The following is a 21,283-nucleotide window of genomic DNA, read 5'->3' on the forward strand; positions in this document are numbered from 1 at the left end:
GACTCCCACCCCGAGGCCTCCCCGTGCCGGCGCATCACGCCGCCCTCCCGAGTCTGCCGCCACCGCGGGGCCCAGCTCCACCCGCCAGCCTGCCTGACACCCTCAGGAGCCTGTGCTCCGCCCTGGGCTGGGGGCCGGGGCCACCGTGCCCCCTGGCACCCCCCTGGGCTCAAGAACAGAGAGCCCAGGGGCACACCACGGCCCCACAAGTACGGCGCCTCAGCCACCCCCAGCCCCGTCTCCCCGCTGCCGCCCCGCCAACCCCTGGAGTGGAGTGGCGGCCCCCTCATCCCCCACATCGCCCCTGCAACCTCCAGGTGACCTTGTGAGGCCCGTGCTGGGCACCTGAGCAGACCCAGGCCGGGGGCAGGAAGCTGGGCTCTCCCACGGCCTGCTCAGGTGGTGGCACAGCCCCGGGGACGCGGCCTCCCTCCCACCATGGGAGCCCCCAGCTGCCTGCTCCGCCCGCTCTGCTGGTGAGGCCGAGGCAAGGGCCGGTGGCCACTGCTCTCCACAGCCCGCCCTCGGGCTCCCAGCACCACGGTCACTGTCGTCACTTGGGGTCACCCCCAAGCAGGGACACACGCGCTGCTAGCGCAGGGGTTGCCTCTGTCCGCACAGCCAGCTCCCCCCAGGGGCCGGGCACTGGGACGGAGGCCCTGAAAAAGGCTGCCAGTGCTCCCCACAGGCCAGGGGCCCCTAGGTCACTCAGCAGATCCTGGGGCGCCCCCTGCTGCCCACGATGAGCAGCAGCAGCCCCAGACCCTGCAGGGCTACAGCCGACAGGGATCCAGTGGGGGAGCAGGGGGCGGGTCAGGGCCCCCAGGAACATGAACACCAGAAACACTGTGATAAAGAGGCGCGCCCCCAGACGCATGCATGCACCCTCAGGCCTTCGGGGCCCTGTGCAAGGCCCCCATCTCCCGACTGGAGCGGGCCCTGGCTGTGGCTGTAGGGGGAGGGGGGGCGGCCCCTGGCGCCCCCTGGCGCCCCCTCCCTCACAGCCCAGGGCCAGCTCCTCCCACAGAACGCCCAGCGATCTGGCCCCAGTTCCTGCCCATCTCAGCCTGCAGGTTGGGGCCCCTGTCCGCTGCAACAAGGCCACAGCTCAGGATGGAGAGTCCCCTGCCTGCTGGCCAACCCACCCTGGGGACGGCCCCGGCCAGTGGGGGCGTCCAGCGGGCTGGCTGGGTGGACACGGTGGAGCGACCTCGGGTCGCTGTGTTCCCCGCCGCCCCTGCCCCCCCAGGCTGGGCCCCTCCACCCACCTGCAGGCCCATGTCCCTCAGCCAGCCAGGAGGGGCAGCTGGCAGAGGAGAGGGCGCGGGGACCCCGCTTGTAGCAGTCTGGCACCCTCAGCCTCGCTGCCCAGCCTAGCAAGTGGGGGGCAGACAGCCCGCTGCGGGCCCGTGGGCCAGACCTCTCCCCGGGAAGGGGCGGCCCTGGGTGCTCGCGCCGGCCCGGATGGAAGTCTGCCCTGGCATGAGGACACGGCTGGGGTCCACTGCAGCGATGGGCTCCTTCGAAGGGGCAGCCGTTTCCCCGTGGACACGCCCGGCCCAGCCCAGCCCAGCCCAGCGGGCCTGGGGCAGGGAGGGCAGAGACCCCCGAGAGCGGCCCCTGCAGGCGTCGCGCGCTGAGGGGCACAGAGCACAGACCACAGTTGAGTCCAGTCACGCCTTGTTCCCCGCCTCCCGTCCGGACCCTGGGGCGGCCCGAGGCAGTGGCCCTGCTGCCCGCCTCCCGGGCAGGGGCTCCTGCTGCCCGCCGCGGCCACATCCTGAGCGCCGAGCTCCGCCAGCGGGCATGGGCCTTCGCGGCGTGGCCGGGTCTGGGGCCCACCGCAGTCCTCTGACCCGGCTGACGCCGCCAGCGCTGTGGGGGCCGCTGAGGGGCCTGGCTGGTCCCACGTCTCCTCGGGCCAGCGCCTGGGCAGCTGCGTCCGCGTGGCCCGGCCCGGACAGCCCACCTCGGAGGAGCTGGGCGGCAGCGGGGAGCCCCCGGCCTCCGTGTCCCTGCGTGGGCCGGCCGGTGCTGCGGGCGCGGCGTCCCCCTGTGGCGAGAGCAGGCGCGAGGCGCTGGCCCCGGGGCCTCAGTAGCCGTCCTCGTCGTCGCCGTCACAGCCGTAGTCTGTGGGCACGGGGGGGGGGGGGGGTTGCGGGTGAGAGCGGGGCCGGCAGCGCGGGACGGGGGTGGGGGGCGCGGGCGGGGGCCTCACCACCACGGCCCAGCATCTGCAGGGCGCTGACGCAGGGCTCGCCGTCCTCCTCCTCGGCCTCCTCCTCGCCGTCCTCCTCCTCGGGGTGGTAGGACACTGGCCCGCTCTCCACCACGGCCGCGGGCTGCAGCGGCCCGGCCCCAAGGGCCGGGGCGCTCAGGCTCAGGGGGGCCGCAGCCTGCAAAGGGCAGAGAGGGCACGGTCTGCGGCCACGGGCACCGCCAGCGCGCGGGGACCAGCCCCCCGACCCCGACCCACCCCGGCGCCCGCGCCCCCCGGGGCCCCCCGGGGCCGCCCTCCACTGACGCCTCCCCAGGCCCCCGTGGGGCCGCCGTGGCCCAGGCTCTGCTCCCCGGGAAAGGCCCGCTGGGGCGCAGCCGCCCACAACGCACCTCCGGCAAGGCGGGTTTCTTAGACGGCGGAGTGGACACCAAGGGCCGCAACCTGGAAGCAAGTGGGCGTGAGGCCCCCCTCCCCCTGGCCCGCCAGCCCCCGCGTGCGCACTGCGGGGGCACCTCCCGCCCTCCCGCTGGCTGCCCGGCCCCCACCCCTGCCTGTCCTGCTGACGAGGGTATCCGCGCGGTGGCCACTGTAGGGGAACCCGTGGCACCCCCCCAGAGTGATCTACACCCCCAGTCTGACCTGCGGTGGGGGGCGGGGCCAGGGCCCTCGGGCCCCAAGCCTGCCCTCCCCTCCCACCCAGCAGGCCCGCGCCAGGCTGCTCCCCCCCCCCCCCCCCCCCCCCCCCCCCGCGCAGCACCTTCTAGGGCACAGCGGGTCTCAGGACGGCGCGTTGCTGGCGCGTTGCGGGGACTCCAACAACCCAGCCAAGCCCTCGCGGCCGGCCCTGCCCCGCTGCCCCGCGCACCCGCGGGATGAAGCCAGGGATTAGGGGAGGGGGCTCAGGCAACCCCAACAGGCATGTACCCAGCCAGGGCTGACAGTGGACCCTGGGCGCTCAGGCCACGGGCGGACTCCCGCGGGGCAGGCCCGCCGACCTGAGCAGGAAGGAGGCCCCCTGGAGCCGGAGTCCTGGCCAGGCCAGAGGAGGAGGCGGGCCGGAGCCGCCCCCCCGCAGCGGCCACCCTGTGCCGTCATCAGGGGAGGTGGGGGCAGGTCGTGGGCCCCTGGAGGGTGACGAGCTACCTGGGCCCTGGCTGGGGTTGCTGGGGGCGGGGCGCAGTCAGTCGGGGAGAGGCACGACTCCGCCTCCGGGGCGGGGGGGCCCCCAGGGCCTCCTCAGGGCCGGGACGGGGATACCGGCAGCCCCACCTGTCCGGCGCCCACCCTGGTGGGGGGGGTCAACCAGCCACAGTGCGGGGGCAGGTGCAGGGCACAGGCCCGGGGCCCTTCTCCAGCCCATCAGGGGCTCCCCGCACAGAGCCCCCAGCTCCGCCAACCACGACGGCAGCGGAGGCGGCAGGGAGAGCCCGGACACCGCACTCGGCCCCTACCTGGCCTCTCCCACCCACCTTTTCCCTACGCCGGCCGGGCGCTCAGGCCCCGGCCGAGCCGGTGTCCTCCGGGGCAGCCTGCGGGCACCAGTGGGCTGCGGGGCCCCGGCGCCCCCACCCTGCAGGCCGGCCCCTCCGCCGTCCAGGCCGCGCAGCACGCTGTAGTTGATCTTGCTGGAGATCCTCTTCTGCTCCAGCATCTTCTCGATGGCCTCCCCGGCCGTACTAGCCTGGATGGGCTCGCGGCGCCGGCAGGGCTTCTTGGGCTGGGCGGCAACAGCAAAGGGCCCTCAGAGGCCAGCCGGGGCCCAGGGGCCGGGGGCCCGGTCCGCTGCCCACCGCCGGCCCCGCCACCCCACGGGCAGAGGGGCCTACGCGGCCCAAGATGAGCAGCCCGCAGGAGCCCCACGCCCCGTGCCCTGAGCACTGGGGGAACGACAGGGCTTCTGGGGGCGGCCGGGCCGCTGCCCAGAGCCAGCCTGACTCCGGCTCTTCACTGGCATGGCTGGGAGCGCGACCGTGCCCAGAGGCGGCCACGTGCCCGAGGCAGGACTGTCCCCGAGAGGCCTCCAGCCGCCCACCTTGTGCTCCTTATAGACGCCCAGCTCCTTCTCCTTGGCGATCCGCGCTTCTTTCTCTGAAAGCCGAGGGGGCAGGTCAGCGGGGCAGCCAAGCACGAGGGCTGCCCGGGGCGGGCGGCGGCTCACCCCTCTGCTCCCGCAGGTATTCCGCGTTCTCCCGCATCCACAGCTCGGCCTTCACGCGGGCTTCAGCCTCGTTCAGGATGTACTGGGCGGGACAGTGCTGCTCAGGGTGGGCCCAGCCCCGCGCCTGCCGGGAGCGAGCAGACCCCACGCCCCCGCCACAGGCCTGGCTGCTGCATGCAGGGATGGTCCCGCAGGGGACGAAGGCCGCAGAGGCCTGAGAGGACGTGCACCGGGCCCTGCCCATCACCCTGCGGGTCCAGGCAGCAGGACGCCCATTGGGGATCCTGGCATCCTGCGGGGCGGCCTCAGGGGCCCGCTGGGACAGGCCAGGGTGGTGGGGTGTGGGGAGCCAGCGAGAGCGGGCGGGGAAGTGGGGCAGTGGGGCGGGGCCTACCCTGTCGATCTCCAGGTCGTCGATCCCGCTCAGGTCCAGCTCGCCATCCCCCGGGGCACCTTCTAGGGGAAGAGCCACGTCAGCCCACTCAGGGCCTGCCCTGGTCGGATGAGCACAAGCCAGCCAGGCTCCCACCAGCATCCCAGCTGCCCCTCAGCCCCGTCTGCCGGGGCCCCCACATCCTGCTGTCTGGGCGCAGGAGCCGGGCTGGGTGCACAGTCTCCCCCCACGGTGGTCCAGGTCTGGAGGTGGACACAAGGGAGCTCCAGAAGACAGGACCCCGGAAGCCTCTGGGCCCAGGCATCCCCCATCAGCCGCTGGCAGAATGGCACAGCACTGCCATAGGCGGGCCCCTGCCCAGTGCCCATCCCCAAGGCCCGGCCAGACCCCAGCGCTCAGGCCCACCCTGCCCCGGCTCTGGGTGCCACACGGAACAGCCGCCTCCTGTGCACCCTCGTGGGGGTGCAGCTGCGCCCCCTCAGCACAGGGCTCCTGCGCAGGGCCAGCCCTCCGGAGGCCACGCTGGCCTGGGGCGATGCCCTCGACACCCCACAGGCCAAGGCTACCACGGTCCCCAGGCCTGTCAGGTCCCCAGGGAGGGCGGGCACCATGGCCTCTCCAGCCAAACAGGCCCTGTCCTGAGCTTCCCGGGACGGCTGCCCACTGCCACGCAGCCCCCTTCTGGGGGAGGATGGGCCCACCCCCAGCCCATGCACCCCACTCACGGGGGTCCCGGCCTGGGGAGGAGATGCACTCCCGGATGGAGTCTGAGATGCCCAGGCTGGCCGCTGTGGGTAGGGGCCCCAGCAGGGCCTCCAGGGCGGGGGGCCTGCCATCCCCCTCGAGGTTGCCAGCCTCCTCTGAGCCCCCTGGAAGGCCACAGAGCTCCCGGTAGAAGTCCTTGTTCAGGTGGCTGGCGGCGACCTCTAGCTCCTCATCCGCGGTGTCCTCGTCACCAAAAACACTGGCTGTGGGGTCCTCTGCAGGGTCTAGGACATGGGGCCACGGCATGAGGCCGGTGAGCCAGGCAGGAGCCAGCTGGACACACAGACCGTCGGGGACACGCCGCAGAGATGCCAGGGCCCACGAGCATCGGCCCCTGTGCACCCCAGCATGTGAACAGGGGCCTCCAGCAGGCCCTGCCCCGGGGGAGGCAGGTGAGGAGGGTGAGGGCAGGACATGGTGCTTGGGCCCGGCTCCAGGGACCTGGCCGGGCCCAAGCACCATCCCACGGCGGAGCCCGGGCAGGGCGCATCCCAACGGCAGGACATGGTGGACGGGCCGGCACAGGGCGGCCACGCTGTGCCCCGTGGGGGGCGGCCCAAGCCCTCTGGGCCACGCAGGCCTCGTGGTGATGCCCAGCCCCATGATCCAGCAGCAGCCGGGTGGCCGCCTCGCGGGGGCCGCTGAACGAGCTGGGCAGCACAGCGCCCACTGTCTCCACGGCCGTCCTTTCGGGGGCCTGCGGTCAGCAAGACGCCCAGGGACCCAGGCCCAGCGCACAGCGAGGGGCTGAAGCACAGGGAGGTGGGGGGGCAGGTGGACTCACCCTCCTTGGACAGGCTGGCGAGGGTCCCCTTGGCCCGCGGCCGGCTGTTCTCCAGCTCGCTCTCAATGGCGTCCTGGTAGCTGGAGATCTCCCCTGTGGGGCCAGGAGTCGGTCAGCAGAGGCGCCCAGGGGCTCGGCTGCACGCGCCCGCATGGACTCACCTTCCACCTCCTCCAGCTTCTTGGACAGAACCTGCTCCAGCTGAAACAGAGGGGCCGTGAGCCGAGGGGCGGCGAGGCCCCCGCCGCCAACCCCGCTCCCCGCCCTGCCTCCCGGCCCCACCCGCCTGCCCCACCTGCTTCAGGCGCAGCTTCCTCTGGCCCGCGGTGTAGGACGGCGGGTCGCACTCCTCCTCCAGGTCGATCTTCATGAACTCATCCACGGTCAGCTGGCTGGTGGGGGTGTCCTCGAACTCCGTGAGCCTGTGCGGGGTGGCGTGGCCTGAGACCAGCCCTCCACTGGCTGGCCCCGGGGGGCACCGCACCCAGCGCCCTGCCACCGCTGCGCCCGCCCCCTGCAGCCAGCCCTTGGGCACTTGGGCCCAGAGGGAGGGGCCGAGCGGGGACCTGGTGCCGCTGCCAGCAGCGGGGGTGGGAGGGGTGTGGGGGTGCTGTCCCCTGCCCACACCGTGCCGGGTGGCCCCACGCTGCACCCCGTGCGAGCAGGCTCCGATGCAGCAGCTTTAAACGGAGACCGGGCTGACAGGCCAGATGGCTCCCCAGCTGTCTCGGGGCGCGCGGGAAAGGGCCTGAGCAGTGGCAGGCTTCGCCGAGAACGCTGAGGGCCGTGACCCCTGTGCAACCGTGGCTGGGACGCAGGCCGGCACCCAGGCCCCAGTAGGCGTCTAGGACGGCCTGGGAAAGGGCGGGGCGGCTCCGGGGCCTGTGGGTCAGCACGCGGGGCGCCTCGGAGCGCGGCTCACCTCTTCCGCAGGGTGGACTCGCACACCTTGACCACGCCGACCACCTCTCTGACGGTCCTGCGGAAGTCGTGCATCCGGGCGGCCACCAGGAGCGCTGCGGGGGCGGCCGAGGCCAGTGGGTGGTGTGAGAAAGCACGAAGCCCCAGGACAGAGGGGTCGGTGCTGGTGCGGAGCGGGGCGCTGCAGGACTGCCCAGGGCAGGCCCTGGGAGGGGGTCTGCCTGGAAGAGGACAAGGCCTCTCGGCCTGGCTGAGCTACTGTGAGCTGGGTGGGACACTGGCGCGGGGCCCCAGGGGCACTGCCCATAGATGGCTGCACCAGATGGGGACACGCTACTGTCCCCTGGAGACCCGACCACACACGGTCACCGCGCTGCGGTAGCCCCGGGCCCAGCCACGAGCTCCGTCTCTGAGGACCCTGCTGTCCCCCCACCAGGGCTGTGCAGACCTATGGGAGCAGAGGGCAGCCCAGGGCAGCAGGGCCTGGGCGGTGGCTCTGGAGACTAGCCGCCGCCCCCGGCCACTGACCTGCGCCGCAGAGGCCCGAGGGCCGGCGCCCGGTGTGCATCCAGTCCCTCTTCATCCTCTGCAGGAGCCTCAGGGCCGTCATGGACACCTCGTGGTTCTTGTCCCCAAACTCCAGCAGGTGGGCGAAGCGTGGGATGTACAGGCAAGGGTCTGCGGCAGACACAGGGCCTCAGTGCGCGCCCCACCAGCGGCGGGCAGGAGGGGTCGCCAGGAAACCCGGACCCCAGCACTGGGAGGGGCCTCCCACCTCCACAGGGCGGATCCCGCGCCCCGCCCAGCACCGGAGCTGCGCGCCCCGTGGCCGTCCAGCAGGCGGCATGTCCATCACGCGCGCACCGACCGAGCTGCGGACTCATATCCCCCTCCGTCTTGGGGCAAGGGCGCCCCTCTCACGCGGGAAGCCCTGCCCCCAAGCACCAGTAATGGAGAAAGGGGGTCACCAGGGTCCCCGCTGCACAGTGCGCCCGAGGGCCCATGTCGGGTTCCACGACAGGGGCCCAGGGAAGGGCCGTCTGGACTCCCCAGCTTGACTCACGCCAAGGACCCAGGGTCGTCTTCAGAGGCCCCAGGTGGGCCTGGTCCGGAGGGGCCATGTGCACCTGCACAGGCGGGAGCTGGGCCAGACCTGGCCTCTGTCCCACCACGGGTCACCCACGGGTCACCGCCCAGCAGCCCTCCCAGCTGCCGCGGTGGACCCAGGCTCCCTCCCCCAGGGCGGGGGAGGGAGTTGGTTTAATGTCTCCTGGTGATTTCTTTGCTAAAAAAGATATTTCTAGAATACCAGGCTGTAGGGGCTCCTCCGTGGCCCAGGGTCAGTCTCAGGCTATCGTGGCCTCTGCGGCCCGAGTTCCATACCGGCCAGGGCGCTGACCTGCATGGTGCAGCAGACCCTTCCTGTCTCCCACTGCTCCCCTTGGCAGCGTGTTTCAGTGGCTCCACTGGCTCTGCTCCCCACTCTGTCTCTGGGGAGTCCTCTCACCCCCGCACCTCTGGCCTGCACCCCACCCCGGTTCTACATTTACATAAAAAAACTCTTAAAAAAAAACACTTGTGGGGCCTCCCCTGGTGGCGCAGGCGGTTGAGCACCACGCTGTGAAGCTGTTCACAGCCTCTGCAGCACAGGTTCGATCCCGGCTGGCCTACGAGGGTCCCACATGTCGCGGCAGACCTCTCCTGTCTCCCCGCGGCTCCCCTCAGCTGTGTATTTCATCAGTCTGCCTGTTCTGCTCCCCGTTCTGTCTCTAGTAAATCCTCTCACCCTCCTGTGCATCTGGTCTACACCCCAGCTCTTGCATAAGTAAAATAAATAAATCTTTAAAAAAGGAAAAAAAGAAACGTGCTTGTTAAAAAAATTTAAAAAACACTTGTAACTACTTTCAAACAAGCCATCGGGCAGACATCGCCAGCTCCCTGGAGCTGGGCCCTGACACCGAATCTTGGAGCAGAAAACGGTCTTGACCAGACACTGCAAAACGCCGGGGCGGGCTGGGACGCAGAAAACTGGCACGGCCAGGAAGCACAGTGCAGGTGGAGAGCAGGGGCAGCGCCTGAGGGCCGGACCAGGGCCTGCCAGGGGCGCCTCCAGTGGTCGGGGAAGGGCAGGGGGCTCAAGAGAGGGGGTTTTTCGATGGAGAAGACCAAGCGGGATGGTCCGGACTGCCACAGGCCTGCGGCAGGGGTGTGGCGGGTGCCCAGCGTGGGGGGGCGGGCTCACTATAAAAGAAGGCAAGGATCGGGCACAAGCTGCAGAGAGCAGGAAGCTGCCGCCTCTGGGGACGGCCCCTGCCTGCGGGGCCGGTGTCGAGGACGGGGTAACAGCCGCGGGCCGGCTCCCAGTGAAGCCCACACGGGCCTCCACCGGGTGGACTCAGCAGGGGCTCTCAACTTGTCCCCCAGAGAGCCAGGAGCGGCTCCGGAGAAGCCCAGGCAGAGCGCTGGGGGGGGCGCCGAGGAGCCGGCTGGTCCCCCACCCTGACCAGTGAGAAGCAGCCTCTGAGGTTATCGTGGGCTTAAGCAGCGGCTGGAACTAAGTCACGAGCCCGAGGTCCAGGCGCCAGTTTAGATGTCACGAAGCGAGGTGAGCCGGCCACAGCGCCCCAAGGCGCGAGGACAGGGCGCCCAGCCGGGGAAAAGAACCTCCGCCAAGGTGCGGCACAGGGGGGCCGCGGGGCCAGCGCAGGGCGTGAGGGGCCGCCGGGTGACCGCGAGCACGGTCACGGCCGGAGAACCCGGCCGGCGCGCACGCTCGGGCCGCAGGGCTGGAGGGGAGCCCGGGACCTGCTCGAGCCCGCGCCCGCCGCGCCGCGGAGCCCCTCGGTCCAAAGGGAGCCAGGGCAGGCCGCGCGCACCACGGGCAGCGGGACTCGCGGCCCCCGCGTCGCCGGGCCGGGGCGGGGCCGGGCGTGCGCCCTCGCGCGGGGGCGGAGCCGCGCGCCGGGGGCGCCGGGGCCGGGGCGCGGGCACGCCGTGACGCGGGCGCGCGGGCGGGCGCTGCGGGCGGCGGTCGGCCGAGCAGCGCCGGCGCTGGGCAGGCGGCCGCCGCGCCCCATGCTGCTGCCCCTGGCCTGCCTGCACGGCCGGGTGGCGCAGTGCCTGGCCGCGCTGCTGGTGCTGGCCCCGCCGCTGCCCCGGCCCCGGCGCGGCGCGAGGGCGCACGGAGCGCCGCCCCGCCCGGGCGCCGAGGCCGCCCCCGCCGCCCCGCCCGCGAAGATGGCCGCGGAGCTGTGCCCCGCCGCGGGCGGCGCGGCCGCCACGGCCACCGACATCGCCAACAGCAACGCGGCCGCCGCCGCGCCCGGGAAGGGCCCGCCCCGCGCCCCGCCGCCCGCGCCGCCGCCGCCCGCGCCCGCGCCGCCCGCGCCCGACAACAACGACGCGGACGGCGCCGGCTGGCAGGCCTGCCGGCCCACCCTGCGCGAGAGGTGAGCGCCCCCCGCCCCGCCGCCCCCGCCCCGCCCCCGCCTGAGCCTCTGCCCCTTGCAGGAACGCGCTGATGTTCAACAGCGAGCTCATGGCCGACGTGCACTTCGTCGTGGGCCCCCCGGGCGCGGCGCGCAGGGTGCCCGCCCACAAGGTCGGTAGCCGCGGGCCGCGCGCACGGCCTGACCTCTGCCGGGGTGGCGCGGCCGGAGGCGGGAGGGCCCCGGCTCAGGGCAGCGCTCTCCCCGCAGTACGTCCTGGCCGTGGGGAGCTCCGTCTTCTATGCCATGTTCTACGGGGACCTGGCGGAGGTCAAGGCGGAGATCCACATTCCCGACGTGGAGCCCGCCGCCTTCCTCGTCTTGCTGAAGTGAGTAGCCGGCGCGGGCGGGGCGCTCCTGCTCCGGCCGAGCGCGCCCTGACGCGTCCCCGCCCGCCAGGTACATGTACAGCGACGAGATCGACCTGGAAGCGGACACGGTGCTGGCCACGCTGTACGCGGCCAAGAAGTACATCGTCCCTGCGCTCGCCAAGGCCTGCGTCACCTTCCTCGAGACCAGCCTGGAAGCCAAGAACGCCTGCGTCCTGCTCTCCCAGAGCCGGCTGTTCGAGGAGCCGGAGCTTACCCAGCGCTGCTGGGAGGTCATCGACGCGCAGGCCGAGATGGCCCTGCGGTCCGAGGGCTTTTGCGAGATCGACTGGCAGACGCTGGAGATCATCGTGCGCAGGGAGGCGCTCAACACCAAGGAGGCGGTGGTCTTCGAGGCCGTCCTGAGCTGGGCGGAGGCCGAGTGCAAGCGCCAGGGCCTGCCGGTCACCCCGCGCAACCAGCGGCGCGTCCTGGGGCCGGCGCTCTACCTGGTGCGCATCCCCGCCATGACCCTGGAGGAGTTCGCCAACGGCCCCGCCCAGTCGGCCGTGCTGACGCTGGAGGAGACGCACAGCATCTTCCTGTGGTTCACGGCGGCCAACAAGCCCCTGCTGGACTTCCCCCTGGCCAAGCGCAAGGGCCTGGCGCCCCAGCGCTGCCGCCGCTTCCAGGCGTCCGCCTACCGCAGCAACCAGTGGCGCTACCGCGGCCGCTGCGACAGCATCCAGTTCGCCGCCGACCGCCGCGTGTTCATCGCGGGGCTGGGCCTGTACGGGTCCAGCGCGGGCCCGGCCGAGTACCGCGTCAAGATCGAGCTCAAGCGCCTGGGCGCGGTGCTCGCGCAGACCCTGACGGGCTTCGTGTCAGACGGGTCCAACGGCACCTTCCCAGTGTGGTTCGAGCACCCGGTGCAGGTGGAGCAGGACGCCTTCTACACGGCCAGCGCCGTGCTGGACGGCAGCGAGCTCAGCTACTTCGGGCAGGAGGGCATGACGGAGGTGCAGTGCGGGAAGGTGACCTTCCAGTTCCAGTGCTCCTCGGACAGCACCAACGGCACTGGGGTGCAGGGTGGGCAGATCCCCGAGCTCATCTTCTATGCCTGACCTGGCGGGGGTGCGCTGCAGGCAGGGCCAAGGCCAGGGCCCAGCTGGCCGCATGCGCAACAGGGCAGGTCGCTGTGGAGGGCAGATGGGGGGGGGGGTGCGAGGCAGGCCCTTCCCTGCGGTGACAGCCACGCTGCCGCCCCTCGCCCCCCAGGCCTCCCCTCGGCGTACAGGGAGGGAAGACGCCCTCCAGGTCTTTGTGCTATTTGAGGGGTTTTCATAATAAAGTTTTGACCAGGAGCAAGGGGCCGCGGACGGACGGCTGGCTGCAGCGCCTCACCCCAAGGGCCCTTCGCATGTAGAAACGCTAGGCCGTGGGGAGCCCTGCCCTCCGCTTCCCCTGGCTAGCGCCCCCGGGAGGCTGGAGTGGCCTGTGCAGCATGAAGGGCCGCCCCTCCCCGGCCCCCCCAGGCCAGGCCGAGGCCCTCACCTATGGCGGGCGCGTTGATGCACAGCTCTCTGGCCAGGAGCAGGAAGGTCTTCCCCAGCACATACACGTTCACCTGTCAGGAGGGAGCCGGCACGGTGGCACCTGGGTTCAGGAAACCTCTGCTCTTTCCCCCAAAACGTGTTTCCCCGTCCGGCTGTCAAGGAGCCGAGGGAGGGCCTGGCGCGCTGGCACCTCTGCCGGCCCTGCCAGCCCCCGGAGGTCCTGGGCAGGACACCCCACCGGCTCAGCCCTGCCCCTCCCGCACATGAGCAGCTCCAGGTCGCTGTACTGGGCGAGAAGGGGTCCCCGTCCTGCCAGGGGGCCCACACGGGAGCCCATGTGGGCCTGTCTCCTCCAGGTCCTGCTGGGGCCTCACCTGGGCCCCAGCTGGCCAGACACCAGGGCCCGCACCAGTGGGAGGCCAAAGCCAGCTGCACATCCAGCCTGAGCAGGGGCTCTGGCTGGCACTCCCCAGGCCAAGGAGGGCCATCACCCGGCCGGACACCGGCCACGAGGGGTGTGAGGAGCAGCGGGAAGCCCTCCCGCTTCCTTCAAGCCAAGTCCTTCCTGGGCAGTTATGGGGAACAAGGCCCTGGACCTGAACCCAACAGGGCCCTGGACGCTGGGCTTTCCGCTCACATCCAGCCCCTCAGGCGCTGAGAAGCCACCCATACCCCCCACCTGAGTGACACTGAGCCCCGGGAGCCTGGGGTCTCATGCTGGGTCCATCTGCCCCTGCCACCCAGGTCCCCCAGGCTGGGCCACTGGAAAGGAGCAGACCGAGGGAGGCTCAGGGTGGGCTGGGAGGCCCCGGCTGGGCCTGAGGGCTTCCCGCTCCCCGGCCAGGGAGCCTGGCCTCTCCTTGCAGGCAGGGCTGCCCGGCCACAGAATGGACCCACACCCATGTCCACTGTGGCCCCCCCCCCCCCCCCCCCGGTTTCACCAGCCCGAGCCCCTCCCTCCCGGCCAGAGCCGCCTACCTGGAGCAGGTCACTGAGGTCCAGGAGCATGTCTGGGCAGGGTCAAGGAGCACTTGCTCCGAGGCACCCCCCCCTCCCCGCAGCAGTGCCCAAGCGGGGCCCAGATAGTGAAGCCGGTGGGCAGCTCCGGCCACCAGCACCTTCCCGGATACCTCTGAGCTACTCCCAGGCCCCAGGGCAGACGAGGGTCTTGGAGTCCTGAGCCTCACATGGTCTGGACAGGAATCAGTCTCACTGAGGGCCACGTAGAACCCCACGGGCATCAGGGCTCAGGGGGACAGAGGCCAGGCCACCCCTGGGGTGCAAGCCACAGGGCCCTGGCGTGGGCCCCTTCTCGCTCTCAGCAGGTGCACAAACAGTGTGGCCAGGCCCTCAAGGCCAGGAGACAGACACAAGGGGTGGGCCCCACGCCCCTTCCCATGGAGGGGATGGCTGCAGCCGCCGCCCACCGCGGGCACTGCTGTCAGGGCCGGGAGCTGCCAACCGCATCAGTGGACAAAACCTGACGATCATTTTAAAGCATTCAAAGACCAGGTGAAACAGACAGGCTGGCAGGGGTCCCGGGGGAGCGGGCAGCTCAAAGGATACGGGGCGTGCCCTCGGTGCGGCACACCAGGTAGAGGCAGGCTGCCACCACGTGCGCCATCTTCCGGCCGCGCGTCAGGTGCTTGCTCACGGCCATCTTGAAGAAGTTGAAGGCCGTGTCCAGGCAGTGCTGGTTCAGCTGCAGCTGGTTTCCCAGGTGGTGGATCTGACGCCGCCCTGGGACACGCCACAAAGCATCACGGCTGTCCCCACCCGGGCCACGCTGCCCTTCACGGCCGCCCTCCACAGCAGGTTCCTGGGGGTGCCTGCGGCCCCACAGCCAAGACCCCCCGTTGGCCCAGCCGGCCGGCCGCCCACCCAGGGCCTCAGCCCAGACACTGCCCCTACACCTTCCTGGGCCGGCCAGGCTCTGGAAGAGGCCCCGGAGCGGAGCCGCGGCCAATGAGCAGAGACCAGGCGAGGAGGCCACGCCAGGCACCTGCCTGTCAGCCTCTGGGCCCCACCGCCCCCACGTGGGGCTGCCCTGTGGCCACAGGAGGCCAACCACCCCACCCTCGCAGGAGCCCCGAGATGAGCCCGTGCATGGGGACTCCCCAACTCCAGATGGAGCCTCTGCTGCGCCAGCCAGGCCGCCCACGATCCCCCAGGGAAATGCCGCTCCCACCCTGCGAGAAGAGGACAGGGTCTGGGGGCCAGGCCAACCGTGCCCCGTGGCTGCTCACAGTGACCAGTGCCGGAAGTGGGCCAGGGGCCAGCACCAGGGGCGTGGGCAGCGAGGGCTCTGCTGAGCTGCCCGGTCTCAGTGCCCCACAGGCCAGCAGCTTTGGGCTCCAGCCAGGCCACTCAGCGCCCAGAATCGCAACCCGCAAGGCTGGGGCTCCTCCAGGGCTCCCCAGCACAGGGCCTGAGCTCGGGGAGCCCGCCGGCAGCACCCCCCGAGGGCTCACTTGCTGGCCAGTGCACCACCAAGCCCAGCCTCAGGGAGGCCCCAGGGCCAGCCTCAGCCGCCACCCGCAGGACAGTCAGCACCGGCACACCACGCCCGCGAGGTGACCGCCTGCAAGGCCAGCCGGCCTTCCCTGGAGCCCGGGGAGCCTGGAACCCAGACTGTGGGCCAGGGAGCCGCACTGGCCCTCTGCCCCCAGCACTGTGGCTGCACCCCAGGGATGGCCTGGCTTCTGCCCCCTGAGCCCCAGCTCAGGACTCTTAGCCTCTCCTGAGGGCCTTGGGAGCCTGGGGGCCCTGGGGGCCGCTGTGGGGCTTACACTGGAAAAGGACCTAGAGGAGCGACAGGCCAAGAGGGAGTGGGCAGGAGCTGCAGAACAGTCTCCAGATGAGCTACAGGGTCTGGCCACTGCGAACTCGATGGCAGCAAAGAGGGCAGGCCACAGAGACAGCATTCCCTGCCAGCACCCCGGGGCCAGTGGGGGCTCCGCCTGTTGGACAACCGTCAGTGGTCTGGCTGACCAGGGGGTGGCAGCCCAGGAACCAAAGACCTGCTGAAACCCAGATGCCCACCGGCCATTTGCCAGTGACCGGCCAGCAACCCCCCAAAGGAAGCGCAGGCAGGAGAGCGGTCAGTGGTCTTCCGGGCAGCAGCTGACCTGGCAGGGGCCAAGGCCGGCCTCACAGGATGGGCACTGACCGCAGGACACCAGGAGTGAGTGGCCCTGGCTACCGCAGCACCCTCCAGAAAGACGCCACCCCCAGGGCTTCTGCAGAAGGCGCTGCCTCAGGTGTGGGGGCAGGGCCTGGGCAGGTGCAGTGACTGCAGGCCGCAAGGTGTGGGGGCGGGAGCACGGGGAGGGGGCCACCCTCCCGGCCTCTGGCTAGAGTTCGCAGGGATCTAAACGCAGCCCCCAAGCAGGACAAGCAGCTCCACGGGCACAGCTCAAAGCACCAAGAGGCGTGGCGGGAGACACGAGAGTCAGGAAAAGGAAAGGCCATGCCAGCTTTGGAGAAAGAGTGACAGACGGGGGGAGCAGACCCAGGGCAGGAAAGCCCCCCAGCGGCCCTCCACCCCCAACCCCAACCCCACTGAGCGCCCCCAGCACAGCCCCACAGCTGAGGGCCACCCTGCTCCTGCCGGCTGAGTCTTCCCAGCAGAGCCCCCCCAGTACAGCCCCACACCTGCAGACCGAAAAAGAAGCAGGGGTCAGGGCGGGGAGCAGGTCAGGCAGGAGGACACGCCGGTGCAGGTCTGAGGCGCCGCCAGAGCACGAGCGGCTAAAACCCACAGCACGAGAGGCGGCACCTCCAGACCCGTCTGCGCCCACTCACAGGCAGCGAGAAGCAGAACCAGGGCCAGACTGGCCTGGTCGGCGCCCCAACTCTCGCCCTCAGGCCGGCTGGACGCCCGGGCAGGCCCCTGCTGCCCCACACCCCACAGGCCCGGGCTCGAGTGAAGACATCTCCACTTATCCAATGAAAACTTGAAGACGGCGAAGGGAAAAGTCCCCAGACTGCGAATCCCAGCGAATGAAGCTCGTCCCGGACCAGAGAGACCCCGAGGGGCAGTGTCGGGCCCCGCCCTGCCCGCCCTCCGGCGCCGGTACCGTTCTGCAGGGTCTGCGCTCTCGACTCCTTGCCCAGGCTCACGTGGAAGCCGCCCCCCAGGGTCGGGGTCTTGCCAGCACCTGGAACACAGAATGGGAGGTCAAGGGGACCCGAGGGGCTGCCCCCCACCCCACGAGCCCGTGCTCTCCGGAGCCACCCGTCCCCCCTGCCCCCACTTGGCCTCCACCTGGAGCCACAGTGGTCCTGGCTTCCGTGCACAAGGCCTCCGCCCCACCTCTCCCAGGAGTGAGGGAGCATGGGGGCAGGCTCGGGGGACATAGCACACCACCCCAGCTCAGGGAGGGACACGTGGGGCGCCAGAGGCTCCGAAGTGACAGGACTCTGAAGCCAGGTCTCTGCTGTCGACCACCAGCACAGCCAGTGGACAGTGGGCCGGTCCTCTGGGGTACCATGGTTCCGGTGTATCCCTGATTGCCCCCAAATCCCAAACCAATGCCAGCAACTGTTAAAAGATCTCAGCAAGGCTGGGGCTCCCTGGTGGCGCCAGGGGTCAGTCTCAGCACTATGAAGCTATCGGCAGCCGCTGCGGCCTGAGTTCCATCCCCGGCCGGGGAGCTACCACCACAGGGCGCCGCAGACCTCTCCTGTCTCCCCGCTGCTCCCCTCAGCAGTGGGTTTCAGCGGATCCGCCTGTTGTGCTCCCCACTCTGTCTCTGGGGAGTCCTCGCACACCCGTACCTCTGGCCTGCACCCCAGCTCTTGTACGCATCAATAAATAAAACAAATCTTTAAAAAAAAAAACCACTGGGATTTGGACGCTGACTGCGTATCTCTCCGCACGACCGCCACTGCGGTGCACAGCCGCCCGCACCCGGGACCGCGGGGTCTCTCTCCCTCTGCCGCGCGCACCCAGCTCTGACCCCAGGTCTTTAGTCGGTCGTGAACAGGCGTGATTTCAGTGCCGAGACAACATGGACCAAGGCCTCAAAACCATCAACTCGCCCAAAGTAAAACAGCATCTGAAATACAACCATCCCCTCCAACCATTCCAGAAACCAAATTCGCCGCTTAAAACCTTCTGGAAAAGAAGCCCCGGCACAGGTGGCCAGGAGGGCCGGCGCTACTGGACATTCAGAAAGAAACAGCACCGACTCCGCGCGATCTTCCTGGAAGCGGAGGGAACATCTCCCAGCACCACCTCGGCAGCGGGGCCAGACACAGACGTGGCTACTGCAGCCACACAGCCCGCCCGGTGAGCGGAGCCCCCGCCCGGAGCCCAGTCTGGAAACCAGTTACCTCAGGGGCTTTAAGAACATTGTATCCGCAGCGCGCCCGGGCACAGGCCGCAGGAGTTGGGCCCGGCCAGGGAGCAGCCCACAGGGCGCCGCAGACCCCGCCGGTCTCCCCGCTGCCCTCTCAGCAGTGGGTGTCCGTGCATCCGCCTGTCCTGCTCCCCGCTCTCTCTGGGGAGTCCTCTCACCCCCCACCGCTGGCCTGCGCCCCAGCTCTGGTGTGCATAAATAAATAAACCTTAAAAAAAACCAAAAACATTGTATCCGCTGATACAGAAAAAGCATCTCAGGAGAGCCAGGCGCCCTTATGAAAAGCCCCCGGGTCAGGGGCCGAGAGGGACCGTGGCCACCTCTGCCTGACCAAGTCCCGGACCCCAGCCTCAGGGGGAGCGCCTGGGCAGGGCCAGAGGCGGAAGGAAGAAACGGAACGGCCCCCCCTACACACAGCACCCTCCCCGGGAGACCCAGGCCCGCCGCAGGTGCGCTGGGAAGGTCACCGGTGACGGCCACGGCAGCCCCGGCCCGCGCTGGCTCCGACAGGCCCGGCCCGGCCTCCGGGAGAGGACAGGACAGGGGCGGGCGCTGAAAACCACCGGTCCGAGCAGGGAGAAGAGCAGCCAGGCCGCCGAGACGAGTCGCTGCTCACGGGGAAGACCAAGGCGCGAAGGCGTCACATCTCCCGGGGAACAGGACTTCAGCGCGGCCCGTCAGAGCCCCGCAGGCGTCTGTGTGACACTCAGCGGCCTCCCGGTGGCCGGGTTGGTCTCAGGCTGTCACCGCCCGGCCCGAGTCCGTCCCCCGCCAGGGAGCTGCCCGCAGGCTCGGCAGACCCCGCGGCCCCCGACCCCTGTGGCCCCCTCGGCGGGGGCGTCCTCGGTCGCCCGCTCTGCCCCCCGCTCTGCCTCTGGTGGGTGCTCTCACCCCGCACCTCCGGCCTGCACCCCAGTTCTTGTGTGCAGGGATAAACAAATCTTAACAAATTAGATTTACTTTCAAGCGGGAGATTCTAATCGGAGAATATTTGCGTTTCAACTTTAAAACAACAGTTTAAAAGCAACATGCGGTCTTTCGGGTGCGCTGCTCCCACACTCGGGGAAGAGAACAACGGGATAAGGGCGCACCCGGGCCTCCCCGGGGCGCGGGGGTCCGACTCAGCGCTGCCCCCGCCGAGGAGTCCGTCCCAGCGCCGCGGACCCTCCCGTCTCCGCGGCCTGGGCTTCGGGGGTCCGCCCGCTCCGCTCCGCGCTCGCCGGTGGGGAGTCCCCTCACCCGCCGCGGCCTGCACCCCCTCTTCCACACACAGAATACAAACAAACTTTCTCTCGGCCCCAGCCCGCCGGGCCTCTCCCGCCAGGGGAAGCGGAAGGACGACGCGCCGCAGCCGCGCTGGGGCCGCCCCGTCCCCGGCCTGGAGACGGAGGGAGGCCCCGGGGGCGCCCGGCCGCCAAGGCGCCCGCGGGAGCGGCGAGGCCTGCGGGGGACCGCGCGGCGCCTGCGGCACCTGCCAGGCCGGACGCTGCGCGCGGCCCCGTCCCCCCCAAACGCGGACACCCCCGGGCGACAAAGGCACCGGCTCCGCGTGCGGCGAGGGCTTCTCGGACGTGACAACAAACAAGAGCCGGGGGCGCGGGGCCCCGGCGGCAGCGCCCCCCGGGCGGCTCCGCGCCGCGCCCCCCGCCGGGACCCCCGCCCCCGCCGCGCCCCCCGACCCCCGCCGCGGCCCCGCCGGGACCCCCGCCCCCGCCGCGGCCCCGCCGGGACCCCCGCCCCCGCCGCGCCCCCCGACCCCCGCCGGGACTCCCGCCCCCGCCGCGCCCCCCGCCACGCCCCCGCCGCGCCCCCGCCGCGCCCCCCGCCGCGCCCCCGCCGCGCCCCCGCCGCGCCGGTTCCGTAGAAATGACTGAGTCTTGGAGAGGCCCGGGAGCGCGGGGAACCGCCTCAAGCTGCACGCGCGCCCCCCGCGCCCCCCGCGCCCCCCGCGCCCCCGCCCGGCGGGAACCGGCCCTCCGGGCAGAGAAAGTAAATAACAGACTCGGGCCGCGTCTGCGCCCGGCCTGCGGGCCTGCCGGGCGGGGAGGCGACCCCGGGGGGCGCGGGGCGGCCCCGCACAGCGCGGCCCGGCCCGGCCCGGCCCGGGGGTCCCGCCGCCCGCCGCCCGCCCGCCGCGCTCACCGTCCAGCGACACGAACTGGCCGACGGCCGAGGAGCCGCCGCCGCTGGTCTCCACGAACTGCACCTCGGACACGATGATGTTGTCCTCGAGCACCGAGCCGCAGGCGGTGCACACGGCGTCCCCGCGCGCCGCGTCCAGCTCGATGTCGGTGCCCCCGCACGCGCGGCACTCGCGGCCCGTCATCGCGCCGCCCGCGCTCCGCGGCCGCCGGGCCGGGGGCGGGGCCCGAGGGGCCCGCGCCCGAAGTTCCCGGGCGCCCCGGGCCCCGCGCGCCGAGGGGCGCGTCCGCCCGCCGAGGGCCGGCGCCCGAGGTCCCGCCGCCGCGGGCGCCCGCTCCGTCCGCCGAGGGGCCCGCGCGCGAAGTTCCGGCGCCCCGGGGCCCCCGCCCGCCGCTCAGCCGCCTCAGCCGCCTCAGCCGCCTCAGCCGCCTCAGCCGCCTCAGCCGCCTCAGCCGCCTCAGCCGCCTCAGCCGCGAGACTCTCGCGAGGCCGCCGCCGCCGAGCGCCGATTCGCAGCGGCAGATTCGCCGCGCGCGCCGCGCCGCGCCTCCCGTTGGCAACGGCCGCGCCCGCGGGGCCCGAACGGACACCAGGGCTGCGCGGGAAGCGAGGACTCGAACCCGCGACCCGCCGCCCGGGCACGGCCAGGGAAGCGCGAAGGGGCGAGCCCGCGGCCGGCCGGGGGACCGCGGCCAGAGGCGGGGCCGGGGCCGGCGGGGGCGGGGCGGGCGGGGCCGGGGCGGGCGGGGGCGGGGCCGCGGGGGTGAGCGCGGGCCGGGCCGCGTCTCGGAGGGGGCGGGGCCAGGGCCTGGGCGGGCCCTAGGGGGTGAGCGCGGGCCGGGCCGGGCCGGGGCGGGGCCTAGGGGGTGAGCTCGGGGCGGGGCGGGGCGGGGCCGGGGCGGGGCGGGGCCTAGGGGTGAGCTCGGGCCGGGGCCGGAGAGGGGCGGGGCGGGGCCCTGGGCGGGGCCTCGGCGTGAGCTCGGGAGGGGGCCGGGGCTGGGCGGGGCCTCGGGGCGGGGCGGGGGCGGGGCCTCGGGGTGAGCGGGGGGGCCGGGGCGGGGCCGGGGCGGGGCCGGGTCTGGCCGGGCCTTACTGAGGGAGCCTGGCTTTGCGCGTGGTCGGGGTGGCCGACCTCAAGGACCCCCGGGCACAGCCCGTGCTCCTCCACGCGGGGCCGGAGCCC

General features: G+C 71.9%; 2 protein-coding genes across 2 annotated transcripts; one reads left to right on the top strand and one right to left on the bottom strand.

Moving 5' to 3' along the window:
- Positions 1-1,675: 1,675 nt before the first annotated feature.
- BRF1 (BRF1 general transcription factor IIIB subunit) lies at positions 1,676-20,284 on the bottom strand (the record flags this gene model as incomplete). The annotated part of the gene is made up of 18 exons (XM_084239693.1): positions 1,676-2,130; positions 2,219-2,396; positions 2,611-2,662; positions 3,691-3,938; positions 4,254-4,309; positions 4,380-4,461; positions 4,774-4,835; positions 5,499-5,762; positions 6,323-6,415; positions 6,484-6,523; positions 6,618-6,744; positions 7,245-7,338; positions 7,772-7,921; positions 12,594-12,666; positions 13,574-13,605; positions 14,162-14,335; positions 16,675-16,755; positions 20,101-20,284. The coding sequence occupies 18 exons, from the start codon at positions 20,282-20,284 to the stop codon at positions 2,093-2,095; spliced, it is 2,028 nt and encodes a 675-aa protein (XP_084095819.1). The 3' UTR covers positions 1,676-2,092.
- Positions 10,319-12,346, top strand: BTBD6 (BTB domain containing 6; the record flags this gene model as incomplete). The annotated part of the gene is made up of 4 exons (XM_084241058.1): positions 10,319-10,692; positions 10,754-10,844; positions 10,942-11,060; positions 11,131-12,346. The coding sequence occupies 4 exons, from the start codon at positions 10,319-10,321 to the stop codon at positions 12,161-12,163; spliced, it is 1,617 nt and encodes a 538-aa protein (XP_084097184.1). The 3' UTR covers positions 12,164-12,346.
- Positions 20,285-21,283: the final 999 nt, after the last annotated feature.

The sequence above is a fragment of the Talpa europaea genome, assembly GCF_964194135.1.
Source record: "Talpa europaea genome assembly, chromosome: 8".
Classification (NCBI taxonomy): Eukaryota; Metazoa; Chordata; class Mammalia; order Eulipotyphla; family Talpidae; genus Talpa; species Talpa europaea.